General features: G+C 49.4%; 1 protein-coding gene across 1 annotated transcript in view; it reads right to left on the reverse strand.

Annotated features, from left to right (window-relative positions):
* ITGA11 (integrin subunit alpha 11) overlaps positions 1 to 8,797 on the reverse strand; it is a 180,721-nt gene extending 171,924 nt beyond the window's left edge. The window contains exon 1 of the mRNA XM_075896852.2: positions 8,457 to 8,797. Coding sequence (XP_075752967.2) covers positions 8,457 to 8,505 — 49 coding nt within the window. The 5' untranslated portion in view covers positions 8,506 to 8,797. The remainder of the gene's footprint in view (positions 1 to 8,456) is intronic.
* Positions 8,798 to 14,304: the final 5,507 nt, after the last annotated feature.

The following is a 14,304-nucleotide window of genomic DNA, read 5'->3' on the forward strand; positions in this document are numbered from 1 at the left end:
GGGCAAAGACCCACTTTGTCAGATGCATCAGTGTTTGCATACCTCACCTTCTACAACAGTACGTATGGCTGTATTATTGTGAGGTTGGGGGGGTTTCGGTGTTAGAGATCATGTTCAGACATCTTAATGTTACTGATCTTCTTTGCATGAGCTAGAAATGCCAGACGTTCAAAGGAAAATAAAGCTGCACTGTGATAATATTGATGTAATACTTTCAAAATGTAAACAGCTGTTAACGGAGATGATCTATGGGGAAATGAGGGAAGGAAATAAATGAGAAGGGCGGGACCTGGAAATGAAATTGCTTAAAAATCATCTGACCTGCCATAGGGACGTTTCGCTACGCTCTGCTGGAAAAGAAAACAGCATCGGTTATCCTGGGTTAAAAAACCCGTAAAGGAAGATTTTCATTGCTGTTCATCAGATGTGATTAACCCCGGAGGAGAAAAGAGTCGGTGCAAATTAAGAACCAGCTTCCCTTTTTATATTTGAACATAAGACTGGGTCAGACCAAAGGTCCATCTAGCCCAGTGTCCTGTCTGCTGACAGTGGCCAGTGCCAGGTGCCCCAGAGGGAGGGAACAGAACAGGTAATCCTCGTGTGATCCCTCTCCTGTCATCCAATTCCAGACAAACAGAGGCTAGGGAAACAATTCCTACCCATCCTGGCTAATAGACATTGATGGATCTAACCTCTATGAATCTACCTAGCTCCTTTTGGAGCCCTGTTAAAGTCCTAGTCTTTACAGCATCCTCTGGCAAGGAGTTCCACAGGTGGACTATGCGCTACCTGAAGAAAAATGTCCTTTTGTTTGTGTTAAACCTGTTGCCTATAATTTCATTTGGTGATCCCTAGTGGGATCTTTTATTGTGGGAATAAGCAAATAATTTTACCTTATTCACTTTTTCCACACCAGTCATGATTTTATAGTTCTGTCATACCCCCGTTTAGTGCCCTCTTTTCTAAGCTGAAAAACCCCAGTCTTTTTTCTCTCTCGTCATATGGGACCCGTTCCAAACCCTAATCATTTTTGTTACCCTTTTCTGAACCTTTTCCAATGCCAATTTGGATCATTGTTCTACTCTGTGCTCTATTTAATCCAGACCAGATTCCAAAATTTTTTCACTCCAATCCAGCCAAATTTGAGCTCAATGCATCTCCCTGGTGACTGGGTTTAGTCTTCTGCCTGTTTGTATAAGCGCAAGAAGAGGATGCACCCATCTCTCTGCCAAAGTTTCTCACTTAAATAGAAAGAGTTGATCTTTATTTTGAAAATCAGAGCAGTCGATTACGATTCTCCGTGAAAACAGCGGAGGCAACGCTAGAGTCTCTCAACATTTGTATACATTTTGGAGCAACTTGTGAGCTGATAGTAAAATGAAGAGATATCAGGAGTATAAAAATCTCCCACCGCAGATGGTGGGAAGAAACAAACACAAACACAAAAATCAGATGTTTGGAACTAGACTAGGAAAAACTTTGCCACTTTTTTGGAGGGTAGAAAGAGGGGGAGGCTTTGTAAAACCCATTACAGTGATAGCGCAATTCATTTATTTTACAAGCAAGATAAAAAGATGGCGGGGGAGGGGGAGTTCGTCTTTAACAAAAGCCAGTGCTATTGGAATACAAATGTACTGTCATATACTTTTGGTGAACCTTGTGTAGATTTCTTTCCTTCCATCCTGCACTGCCGCATCTGGTAGAGATTTTCAGATGTGAAAAAGAGATGATGCTTCTGATTTATTCTGCTGCTACGCTGCCAAACTTGTACTCTGAACGAAATCAGCCGGACGTACAACTGCTTGTATCCAGAGTGTGTCTCTTATTGGACTATCAGTAGAGCACGGCGCAGAGGCAAATGTTTACCTGTGGATACGGATATCCGTACCCTGTGCTGGCAGCTCCTCCCAGCTGTGCATCTGCACCACCCCCAGCTCTACCGCCCACAGGGCTCCATGACCCCAGACAGGAGATGGCATGGCTGGTGGTGGAACTATCGGCAGTACAGCGACAGCGCTGGGAGGAGCTATTGGCACAGAGCACTGGGTGCGGCAGGACCACGCCCCTCTCTGTTGGGAGTAGAGCCTTGCAGACACCAGGGGGCAGTCTTTGTTGTATGTTTGTACAGCGCCTAGCACAATGGAATCCTTGACTAAGGTTACTAGGTACTACGGTACTGCAACTACCTGTACTGTCATTCTGCCGCCGCAGCTCCATCCGTTCCCAGCATGCAATGCCCACTGACGGCCTCTTGACCAAAGTATCTGAGCTTCTGTCAATGCTTCCTTCTCCTCCCTTTGCAGTAGAGATGTTAACTTGCTCTCCCCTCCTGCACTCTCTCCTCTCACGCCTTTTGTTCTGAGCAGCCCTTCGGGGGGTGCCCACTCCTGGTTCTCAGCGGGTTCCCAGCTGACAAGGCGAGGCTCTCTGCACATTGCAGGCGGCATGTGGAATCATTCCCCCGTTAATCCTGGGCCCAGGAAATGGGCATATTCCCTTGGGCATTGTCTACAGTGCCGCATTATTTGGGAATAACTGAATAATAATTTCAGAATATTTCAGAATATTCTGAAATACCATAGTCCGTGTCTGTGCTACAAGCAGTTATTTCAACATAATGTCAAAATACCACCGAGCTGGAGGACTGCTTACTCGGACTCCTGTAACCCTCATTGTACGGAGGAAGAGTACTTTCAGGGCCTTCGTGCTGTGTAGACAGCGCCAAACGCCAAAATAAGCCATTTTTACTTCAGTTACGCAATTGATGTAGCTTGAGTTGCATATTTCGGCTTTAGCCCCACTGTGTCGGAGGCGTTGCCTTAACGTCCACCAATGACCAGCCAGAAATAAAATCGTGGCTCTGAACACCTCCAAACAGAGTTGGCTGGAAAACGGTTTTTCCCCTCCTTGCAGGAAATTTAACTTGTTTTTGGTTGGATTTTTAGGTCATTTTCTTGTTTTTAACCAGACCTGATATTTTTCAGTCGAACACAAACTTCTTGGCAGAAGATGAAGATTTTGGTCTTGAAAAAAAAAAAAATCAAAATTTTCTGCAGAAAGCCAACAGTTAAAAAAAATTGTCACCCCCCCCCCCAAATTTCCCCCCCAAAATTTTCAATTGGAAAAAGATTTGATGAAAAGTTCAGCCAACCTTTCCACTGAACTGTGGAAGTGTTTAGGATGTGCTCCCTAAATTTAGCTGGCTTTTTTCTCTTTAACAGGCTAAAAAAAAAAAAAAGACCCCAAATTCCTTGGTGTTCAACATCTGAATCCAAATTTTATGTCAGGCCCTGCCTACTTACTGCACTAGGAATATAAGAGCCTTAAGAAAAAAAATCCATGGTGAGCAGCCAAAAAGCATGGAGGGAGCAGATACATGAATATGACCATCTTATTAGTTTTATCCACCCTTCCTTCTGGTTTGGGGAGTCGCGCTGCTCATCCATGAAATATAAAGCTAAAGAAATTCCCAGAATCCAAAAGTAAGGTTTCAATCCCAGGCCAGAACAGGGAACCAGATCCCACCGGAAAGAATACAGAAATTGTGACAACAGCCGTTGACTTCAGAGGTTTTTCCACAGTAGGAGAGAACTCATGAGATTTCAGTGATGCCAAAGCTACATCCAACCCTGAAAGCTGGATCTCAAGGTCTTTGCTCTGTTGGGCTGCTCAAATGAATTATTAGGCCATGATAAATGGTTTTAGGAAACATTCTTTTACATTCTGCAAGAAATGGTCAGCAACATATGGTAAATCTGCATTGCGGAAGGAGGCAGAATTGTTTTTCGGCAAGGGAACGAATAGTTAATTTCTCGGAATTAAGTAGCGTGCAACAGTGACTGTGTTAAAGGACCCGGGGAAGAATTCTGCACTCCATTCCACAGACACAACGCTGGAGTAAGTTCAAAGACTCCAGACTCACCAGCGTAACAGGGCAGAAGTTGGTTTATGTAATTGAGTCCCGAAGGAGTAAGTGTGGAGGTCCTTAATCCTGAATACTCCCATTGGAGGAGAAATAGGCTCTCAATATAGAATTACTAGAAATATGAATGACTCAGCACCATGACATACAGTTTACCAAATGGAAATAGACTTCAAACACCCTCGGTAAATAAATGACTAATTTGAAGCCCCAACTTTGACTTCTATACAGTGCCTCTGCCCTGAATATTAGCTCCACCCCCGCCCCCCCACCAGCTCAAGTCAGAAGGAAGCCTGATTCTACCTACTTCACTGCTCTGTGTGACCTTATTTTCCCTTCCTCTTAAGGTACTCAGAAATGAGTCAACGGCCACAGAATCACAGACCCCTAGAAAGGGTAGGGATCTCCAGGGGTCATTGAATCCTGTTCTCTGCCCTCACAGAAGGACCCAGCACCACCCAAATCATTGCACTTTTTATCACTGTGTAATGTGCTGGATGCTTGTGTTCTTTGGGGTTTGGAAGGGTTAATCTAGGATGGGGGAATGTAAAGGGAGAAAGTCTGGGAACGAGAACAAAAATGTGTCTGTAAATTAACACAGATGTCAGAAAAACTGGAATTTATTGTGGATGGGGCTGTTCCATGGGGGTATTTTAACCATCAGCTGCACCAGAAACATATGGCCTCGGGGGTTGTTTTCATAAAATGACAATCTAGTGACATAGCAATCAGAAGGCAATGGGAGATCAACGATTCAGGTTACCACGTAGATGTGTCTCAGGGGATTAGCATCAACGGCGATTCGAGTACAATTATCCAAATGGCTAGACAATGCAGAACAGGGATGTGAACAGTTAACAAGTGCCCAGGAGAAGCCTGCATCCTGCCCCGGGTAGAGGACTACCCCAGCGTGGGGCTGGGAGCCGGCAGCCAGCCCCACGCAGGACCAGAGGTGTAATGAGGGTGTTACGCGCCCGGGGGCGCAGACAAAATGTGTGCCTCCCCCTGCCACAGTCATGCAGTGGAGCCCCGAACCTGGTGCACAGCAAAACCCGACCCTGGGAGGAGAGGGGAAGCTTGTACTGTGTCTTTCCCCGCCCCCTCCACTTTGGGGCCAGGCCTCTGCACTCACTAACCTTCCGGCAGAGATGGAGGAGGGTTGGGAAGGGGATGCACACAGCTGGAGGCGGTGGGCAGAGAAGGAGCAGGCGAGCTGAGGGATGATGGGGAGCGGAGGGGGACTAAATTGGTGCCCCCCTAGTGTGGGGTTCGCTGATTAATCGGGATTTTGCATCCCTCATATAGAACATTCACTCTCTCAGCAAATCCCGGAGGTTATTAGCACTGAATGCAATTCAGCAATTGGCCACAGGATAATCCCTGAGGAATGCCTGGGAGCAGGAGAGGAAAGAGCGTCCAAAATACATCCCGCGCAATGGTCTCCTGCAGTTCATCTCCGCGTGGGGGGCTGTGCCTCGCGACAGCCTGTCGCATGAATACTCTGAACCCAAGGCCCCTGGCTCACCTCACCCTTAGGTCTATTCTACCCAACGAACGCAGTTGTAATCCAGCTGATCCGTTGAATGCGGCCGCGCGACTGGCGCTCGTTCGAATAAGAGTGAAGACGGAGATGCGGCGGAACGGAACCCTTGGTAACGTTTCTCGAAGCAGGGTCTGGCTGAGCCCCACCCACTCCCTAGTGGGAGATTGAGGGAAAAGCCCCCCAGAGCAGACCTCGTTTGCATAGACACCTATTCTGCTAAGGGGTTCAACACACAGAGCTGCATTACTCAAGTGGCTGCTCTTTGGGTCACAAGTCACTTTAGCATCGAACCCAGGAGGAATGAAAGATGGTTGCTAAGCACTAGGTAGTCAAACTGTGCTTAGCATGCCCACGTTGAGGGCTCACCCTAACCTGAACCTCACTTGCTACACCGGGATGAGGGATGCCAAAGCACAGTGAAAATGAGAGTGGGTGTGCTGACTTGAAGGGCTGGACTCTGCCCAAGGAGTCCCAGCTGCTCTTTGGCCTTCCCAAAGCTGACCTGCCTCTCTCGAGTCCTCGTTTGTGCTCAGCTGTTCCGAGAGCAGGGCAACGGGCCGAGCACTGGGCCTCGTAGGCAGGCTGCGTTGCCTTGACAAGGAGGAAGACCTTTGCCACCAGTGGCTGGGCTTCCTGCCAGACCCTCGGAACGTGGCCCTGCAGAAGGGGCAGTGCGTGGCAGAGTCGAAGGGCAGCAGAGATGCCGCCAGCAGCAAGTTCTCAGTGGTGGTCGAGACAGTGTGGCAGCAGCAAGTTCCCAGTGGCAGCAGCCGGAGTGGCCTTGCTCAACAGGCACCCCGCCCTTTTTTTGAGGGAGAGGAGGTGAACCCACATGAGCGTGTCTCTGACCACCTAGGAGTGGGGCCCGGCCACGTGAGAAGGGAGAGACGTATTTTTAGGGGGACATTCGCTCGTCAGACTCTCACATCGCAAGGCGGGAAACAGAGGCAAAGGACACTGCCCAACATGCGGGGGGCGGGGGGAGTTTGCTGAGGGGCATCAGCTTTCAGATCACGGTCGTGGTGTTTTCCAATGCAAACAAGGGACCCCCCAGGGTGGAGACTAGTTTGTCCAAATGACTGGAAAAACTCCGACTGGCTCTGCTTTGTATTGTTAAGGACGGTGTTTACTGTCTAAGGCAGGGGTGGGGAACCTTTTTTGGGTCACGGGCCACTGACCCTCGGGGGGGGGGGGGGGAAAATCAGTCAAGGGGCACGCACAAGTGAGAAGCAAGCCAACCCCTCCCCTCACTGACGTTGCCCCCGAGTGAGAAGCAGAAAGACCCTCCCCACTTTCCCCTCACACACCAGAGCCTGGGGTGGGGGGGCAGGCTAGAAGATTTTGTGCGCTCCAGCCCTGGGGGGGGGGGGGGCAGTGTCATGGGGCAGACTCACCGTCATGACAACACCTGCCGGTAGCACTGGGAATTGGCTCGTCAGCAGGGCGCCTCCCGCGGGCTGGTGTCTCCCCCGTCACCCCGCTCGGTTTCAGGTCCGGGCCCACAGCACACCCAGACCACGGTGCCTTCTTCAGGAGACAGCCCTCCGGCAGTGCCCTCTACAACTGTCTCTCAGCCCCCCTTCTGTGTGTGTGTGTGTGTGTGTACCAGTCTCTGCACTCTGGGGTTCTCCCCTCCCAGGGAACCCCCAGTTGCCCTGGACCCACCTTGCCTCAGCGACCCACTGCCAGGCTTCATCTAGCCCCCGCCTCAGAGGCGGTCTGCCATGGCCACTCAGCACTGGCAAGGGGGTGGACCTGCTGCCTTCCTCCTGTCTCTGGCTATGACCCTGCAGCCTGGGCGTGAGGTGAGGCCAGAGCCCCCCAGCCCTGCGCTATCCGAGGCAGCCTCCAGCTCCCCCTGGCAACCAGATCCCACCTGCCCCACAGCTAGAGCAAGAGTCAGTCTCTCCTCTCGCTGGGAGGCCTTATTTATACAACCCCCAGCTGGGCCCTGATTGGCTGTCTCTGCCTCAGCTGCGGGCTCTCAGCCCTCTCCCTGGGCTTTTACCTTTAAAGGGCCGGAGCGGGGCAGATGCCTGTCACAGGTGGCAAGGGGCCTGGAGCACCAGAGCAGGCTCCCCAATGCTGGTGTGGAAGCCCTGAGTCTCAGGGGCTGGATCCAGGCAATACGGGGGTCAGGTTCCCCACCCCTGCTCTAGGGGTGCCTCTGGTTATGGTTGGCTCGACAGGGCCATGCAGAAAGGCTGCAGCATTGGAAAACCTCCTACGGCCCAGGTAGAATGGAAATAGGATTCCAGCCATGCTCTGGGTGATGTTTTACTGCTGCACATGGCCCAGTGGCAGAAAATGGAGGTGAAGCATGCAGGAAAGTGGCCGCAAGCAGGTTTGGTCATCCTGAATAATATTTTGGTCTTGGCAGCATCCAGACCCTTTTCACGTCATAAATACCCATTTTTGTGACACTTCACCGAGCTGAACGTAAACAGAATGATTTGGGGGTTTATGGGGGTGTTAGTCCATAACTTTAAAAACAACGAGCAGTCCTGTGGCAAAACCCTCTTCCTTAGATGAGCTGTAGTCAGTGTTTGAAATTAGGGGGATGTTCGAATTTAGGGGAGGGGGGGCGTGTCAAGGCCGATGAGGGGTGAGACCATGAGGGTGAAGGTGGGCTGTATGGTACCATAGTAAAAACTGTCAGAAGACAGGATACTGGGCTATATGGACCACTGGTCTGACCCAGTATGACCAAGATTACATTTTTCATATGTAAAAAATTAATTATAATCATACAAATGTTTAGTACAGAAACTCCCCAACATAATGACCTCTCAAGATAGCAACGATGTGAGGTAACAACTTTGGCAAATAATGCATTTTAAAAATGTTGGCCTACTAGAAAACACATTTATATAAGTTTCCATTCCGAGTCACAAATCCAGCATTCTGGAGCAAAGTCACTAAACTATAGTCCAACAAACAAATGTTTATTTAACATGCCCCTCATTTTCCCCTCCACCTCACCCCACTCACCACTGTTGTCCTTGGTCAGTGGAGACTCAGAGTTCAGAGGTGCTTTCATGTGAGTACACCTCCCAGGTGTGGGGCAAGGCGGCACCTTGCTTATTCCTCCCGCTGCTCACTGTTCACTCTGGCCGCTGTTGTTTGTTGCGCCACCGTTCACTCCATCGCTCTGTTCACTCCTGCGCCGTCACCTTCTGCTATCACCTGCCACTGTGAGGTTCCACCCAGCGCTCAGTGATTTCAGCTGAGCTCTCAGTGGGGGAACCTTGTTGCTAGTGCAGGCTGGGCTGTGTCTTACACAAAAACACCGTCCCCACAGCAGGACTAAGCACTTAGACCTGATTATCAGTGATTTCAGCTGTAGTGGTCACTTAACAAAACAAAAGACTAGATATGGCATCTAATCAGCTCTGTCTTTAAACAGTGGAGAGGGGCAGGTCAAATAGTACTTGTGACTCAGACAGATCATCAAGCAAAACACAGGTCCCCACCCTCTTTCCATGCCCTCAATCAGTATAGGTTAAGTACAGTTCTACTGCCCTTTACTCATACAATAAGAACAACAACTTTTCATCTCCCCCACCCGCCTCATTCAAGTGATTTGTAACCCAACCCCCAGCCAAAATCTATCACTTGGGCAACACAGCTGTTTGCTGGATAGGTAGATTAGGTGTGAATGTAAATACAATCTGGTCCTGAAGCCTTTCTCCCCAACCCCCAGTTCATCCCTAGCTGTCAGAGAGCTCATTTTGACTTTGCTTACAAGTCAAAATTTGAAATTATTAGGTTGGCCAACATCACCAAAATGAATGCACTGACATTGTCATAAAACAACAGCTGTAAAAGGAAACTAGTCTATGTTCGTACTTTTCAAATCTATTATACTTTTTCAGATCCACATAGCTTATCATACACAGTATATGCTTTTAAAGTGTGTATTAATGGTTCAATTTCAATTCAAATTTCCAAACGATCACTAAATTGGCATGTAACTAGTTCACAAAACTGGGGGGGAGGGTTGGGGAAATTCAGGGGGGGTATACACCCCATGGGGGGGGCTGTAGGGAAATGCCTGGCTGGAGTGGAAATAAAAGGAAACCAGAATTTAAAACAGAAAAGGAAGGGAGGAACTAATTACCTGTCATTAGTAGTGCCAGTGCTAATGAGGTTAATTGAGTGGCCTGGAAGTACCCCTGTACTTAGTTTTTGATGTCAACGAGGTGTTAAATACATGGAAAAGTGGCTTTATAACATGACATCCAGTTAATGGCTTTGTTGGCATTTCGTACACAGAATGCATTTGCTTAGTCAAGAGACAGCCGTGCGGTGTGACTAAGTGAAAGTACTTTATGGCAGCCATTTATAAAGATGAGATCATCCAATCAGGGAGCAAAACCAATACCATGTGATCTCACTGAGTCATCTCCAGGCCTGACGTGCACATTCTGGGTACGCCAGAGGCACTGAGACCAGCGAGAAAGGAGTGAGGCCTGCATTACAGCCTTAGCTCAGAGCTTTTAGCTCATGCTGTCGAGCAGCGGTTCCCAGCCACTGGTCTGTGGACCGGTGCCAGGCCACTCACCGCTGGCTGCTGCGCCGTGGCACATTGCTAGGCCACACCCATGGGGCTGGGGTATATCCTGGGTGTGTGGCTGGCGGCTGCAGGAGCTGTTTGCAGCGGTTCTGGGGGCCAGGGCTGAGTTACATACTTTGGCGGACTATTAACATTTTATTTGCATATTCATTATTTGCATGATGACTATGCAAATAAAATGGTACCAGTCCACCAAAAGTTTGTGAATGGGTTTGCCAGTCCACGGTATAAAAAAGGTCAGGAACCACTGCTGTAGGGGCACATGGCTTTAACGATGATCGAGCAGGCCCTCCCATGGCTGGTGTTGTGGCTGGGTGCGGCACCGACTCTACCGCTGAGCTATCACAGAGCTCCTGTGGTAAAAGCTGCCTCCTCCCCGAGAACGGGCTGCTCATTCGGCGAGAAGTTTTGGGCCTGGAAATCTCCGCGCTGTGCTCACCACCAGTGCCCTGTTCCAGAAGCCGGCCTGGCTGGCAGACCACACGCTCCACGTACGTGCCGGAGGGACTGAGGAGGAAGAAAGAGAAAACTCTTTCGATGTCGCAGAGCTGCTCTGGCCGATTTGCTTTCTCAGTCTTTCTTAAAAAGAGCAAAATTGCTTAACCTCAAGCATGCGGCGCGTTGGAACGCATTCCCTTTGGAATTCCTCTGGCGCGGGACTCTGGGCACTCACTGAACGTCACTTTTATTTATTAGTCTCTTCTCCAAAATGCTTTCCTCCAAACAGGAAGCTCTCTGGTTTTGCATCAGATTGGAACAGTCCCTAACTCTATGGCCGAAAGCTTTTTGCAACAGGTAGGAAAGCATCGGCAGGATCAATCCACGGGCATGTGACTTCCCTGTTTCTGAAGGCCAATTCACATGGTCCAAAGCCAGGAAGTCCCTGAAGATAACAAAAGAATGTGCTTCCATAAGCTCTAAAACAAAGTTCCAACAGTTTTGAGAGACTTTCTAGCAGAATTTGAACTGCCTTGGCAATAAAGGCAGCCCTAATCACTAGACACGAACGTCCACTGCAGATTAAATTACTTAGCACTCAGAAAAGCAACTTTTCTTCAGGGATCTTAAAAAGGTTATTACAACATGATTTACTAAAACTCTTCCATAAGGATCTGTCCAGTCTAAAATAAGCCTGCACTGGTTAGAAAATTGACTAGATGACTGAATACGTCTTTTCCTTTTTCACGAGTCTTAGGCATTACTATTATGCCCATTTTACAGATAGGTCAAGTGAGGCATAGAGAAGTTATGAAATTTGCCCAAGGTCAAAATGTGAGGCAGTGGCAGAGATGGCAATAGAATCAAAGTTATTGTCTGATGCTATAATCAGCAGAGGGCACTAACTCCTACTCTAACTAGAGCTCATAGACTCATAGACTTTAAGGTCAGAAGGGACCATTATGATCATCTAGTCTGACCCCCTGCACCGTGCAGGCCACAGAATCTCGCCCACCCCTCTTAGAATAATCCTCTCACCTATGTCTCAGATATTGAAGCCTTCCAATACTTTGAAGGCCCCAACATGCAGAGAGTCCTTCAGCTGTGATCTGTGCCCAATGCTACAGAGGAAGGCGAAAAACCTCCAGGGCCTCTGCCAATCTACCCTGGAGGAAAATTCCTTCCTGACCCCAAATATGGCGATCAGCTAAACCCTGAGCATGTGGGCAAGACTCACCAGCCAGACACCCAGAAAGTTCCCTATAGCAACTCCTATCATCCCTCCATTGACCTATTTCCAACTGGAAATGAATGGTCAATTAGTTACCAAGATCATGTTATTTCATCCAACCATCCCCTTATCATAGTCAGGAATTTTTCAGCACAAGGTATTTGTTGTTGTTTAAAAGTGCCAATTAATTGAATCAGAAAATGTTTGTGAAATAGGGTTGGGTTTGATAACTCTCCCGACTCAAAAATGTATTCGAATTGTCAAAAAGTTTCGGCTTTTACATTGCTGAAACAAAAATAGGCCAGCTTCCCAGTTCAAAATGACATTTGTTTAGACACTTCCACTAATTGGCCTGAAAAAGAGGTAAGAAAAAAATGAAAATCCAAATAAAACACGTCATAGTTATAGAAATAAAACATTTTGACCAAAACTGGAAAAAAGAAACTTTTGGCTCGTGAAAAATTTGGAAACTGACGTCTCATCCCCATTCTAGACAGAAAACATTTTTGAATCCTCAGAAACATTCATTCGAAGGGGGAACCATTTCTGCCTATTTTGTTTCATAGTTCCTAGTTTGCCGTGCTATACAGTGGATGAGCTTACACGTTTCAGCACATCTGACAGATGACCAGTGGCATGGCTATTCTGCATTTTAAGTCTAATGTGGGGTCTATTAAAGCGGCAGCTTTCAACCTTTTTTTTCCTCATGACCTAGTGGAAGAAAATTGCTGATGCCACGACCCAACATAATGTGACTGGAGTGTTGGCTCTAGGGCGGGGCTGAGGATGGAGCTTTGGGTTGTTGGAGGGGGCTCCGGCTTTGGAAGGGCAGGGCTAGGGCAGAAGGGGCTTTCCTTGAGTGGCTCCCAGTCAGCAGTGCAGGAGGGAGGGTTGCCAGGTGTCCGGTATTGACCCTGACAGTCCAGTATTTTTGCCTCCTGTCCGGTAAAAAAAAAATGCAGAAAATACTGGACACCTAAAATGTCCGATATTTTCTGGTTTTTTTGCCCTGCCAGGAGGCAAAAATACCAGACACCTGGCAACCCTACAACATACTCAGCAACTGGGCCCAGCCCCCTCCCCCAGATTCCCGGCCCCTCGCCCTCAGACCATGTGCTTACCTGGTTCCACAGGGAAGCTGCATTCTGGCTCGATCAAGAAAACAAGATGGCCGCCGGCAAAAAGCCTAAAGACTTGAAGCAAGGGGAAGCAATGCCTTCCCTGGGTCTTAGTGCTCAACCTCTCCCCTTTTCCTAGCCCTATTCTGACTCTGCATGCACTTAAAGGGGCCATGCTGTTTTAATGCTGTTTTTTAAATTTTTTTTTTCTCTACAGCTTTGGTCTCCCCCCCCTTTTTTTCCCCCTCAACAGAATTTTTTCCCCGGTGTTTTTTTTGGGGGGGGAGGGCGGGGTATTTGCTATTTTTGGTTAAACCATCTGGCAACTTTATAGGAGTCCCCTCACCCACCCCGGAGGCTGGAGCACCCCAGCCAGCCCCGGGGCAGACCACCTCTGCACCCAGCAGGCTACCAGCCACCCCAGGGTGGGGATGAGGGTGGCTCCACACCCCCAGAAGAGGCAGGGCTGAGTCCTTAGCACTGCCCAGGCCACATCTCTGCTTGCCCCAGCCATGGGCAGCCCCAGGCAGTCCCCTCCAGCTTCCCCAGGGCTAAGAGCTCTGGCCACGTGCCCCAGCCTGGTGGGAAGTATAATATGTGGGGGAGCCCTGGGGCTGGATTAGCCTATCTGTCCATCCCAGCAGCAGTGGTGGATGAAGGGCCGGGCCAGGATCACCACAGCCAGATCATGGCCTCCCCTTCAGCCCTTCCTGCAGCAGGAGGGGCCTGGACCATGGGGCTATGGGTTAGGACGCTGTGGCCAGATGGGGGCTGGGCCCCGACTGTGGCCTTGTTGGCCAGGTGGCTACGTCTGGAAGCCCAGTCAGGCTGTTGCAGCAATGGCGGGACATACCGATGGGCGCTGGAGCCACGTGCCCGGATGGCCCCGCCAGCCTCTCTCGCTCTCCTGGCTGGGAATGCGCGTGCGTCCCCTGCGGCGTGCCCTCGGCCAGCTCTTGCCGCAGTGTGGCCGGTTCTTACCTCTGGCAAAGCCAGGCCGTCTTGACACAAGTAATTCCGCGCTTTTCAAATGGTGAATTTTTCTTTTTAATTTCAAAAGCTGCCTGTAGTTCGGGAATGACAAAAGAGCCACATTTGCTTCCATACTGAGCCATATTTGGCTTGAGAGCCATAGGCTGCTGACCCCTGGCTTAGTGGGTGGGGCACAGGCCAGACCCTCCAAGACGGGTGCTCTGTCTACACAGGGGGGTTCTTGTGCCGGAATTTCTTCACCCTCCTCCCCAGAGGGGCATGCTCCCCAGGTTGGGAACCCATGTTCTAGACCTCACACTGCCACCAACCACTGGAGAGTCTCCTTTAGCACATGGGGAAGACCCCTGGGATTTTTGCAGCCAAGCGTCTGGATTCAGTGGCTGCTGGTATCGCAAATTCCCTGGTGGCTACGGCGGGCAGGGCGGTGACACCTGAGGCTCTTTCTCAATGTGCTGCCTTGGGAGCTGGCCAGAGCCTTCTCCT

Source organism: Pelodiscus sinensis, chromosome 14, assembly GCF_052426305.1.
Source record: "Pelodiscus sinensis isolate ZL-2025 chromosome 14, ASM5242630v1, whole genome shotgun sequence".
Lineage (NCBI taxonomy): Eukaryota > Metazoa > Chordata > Testudines > Trionychidae > Pelodiscus > Pelodiscus sinensis.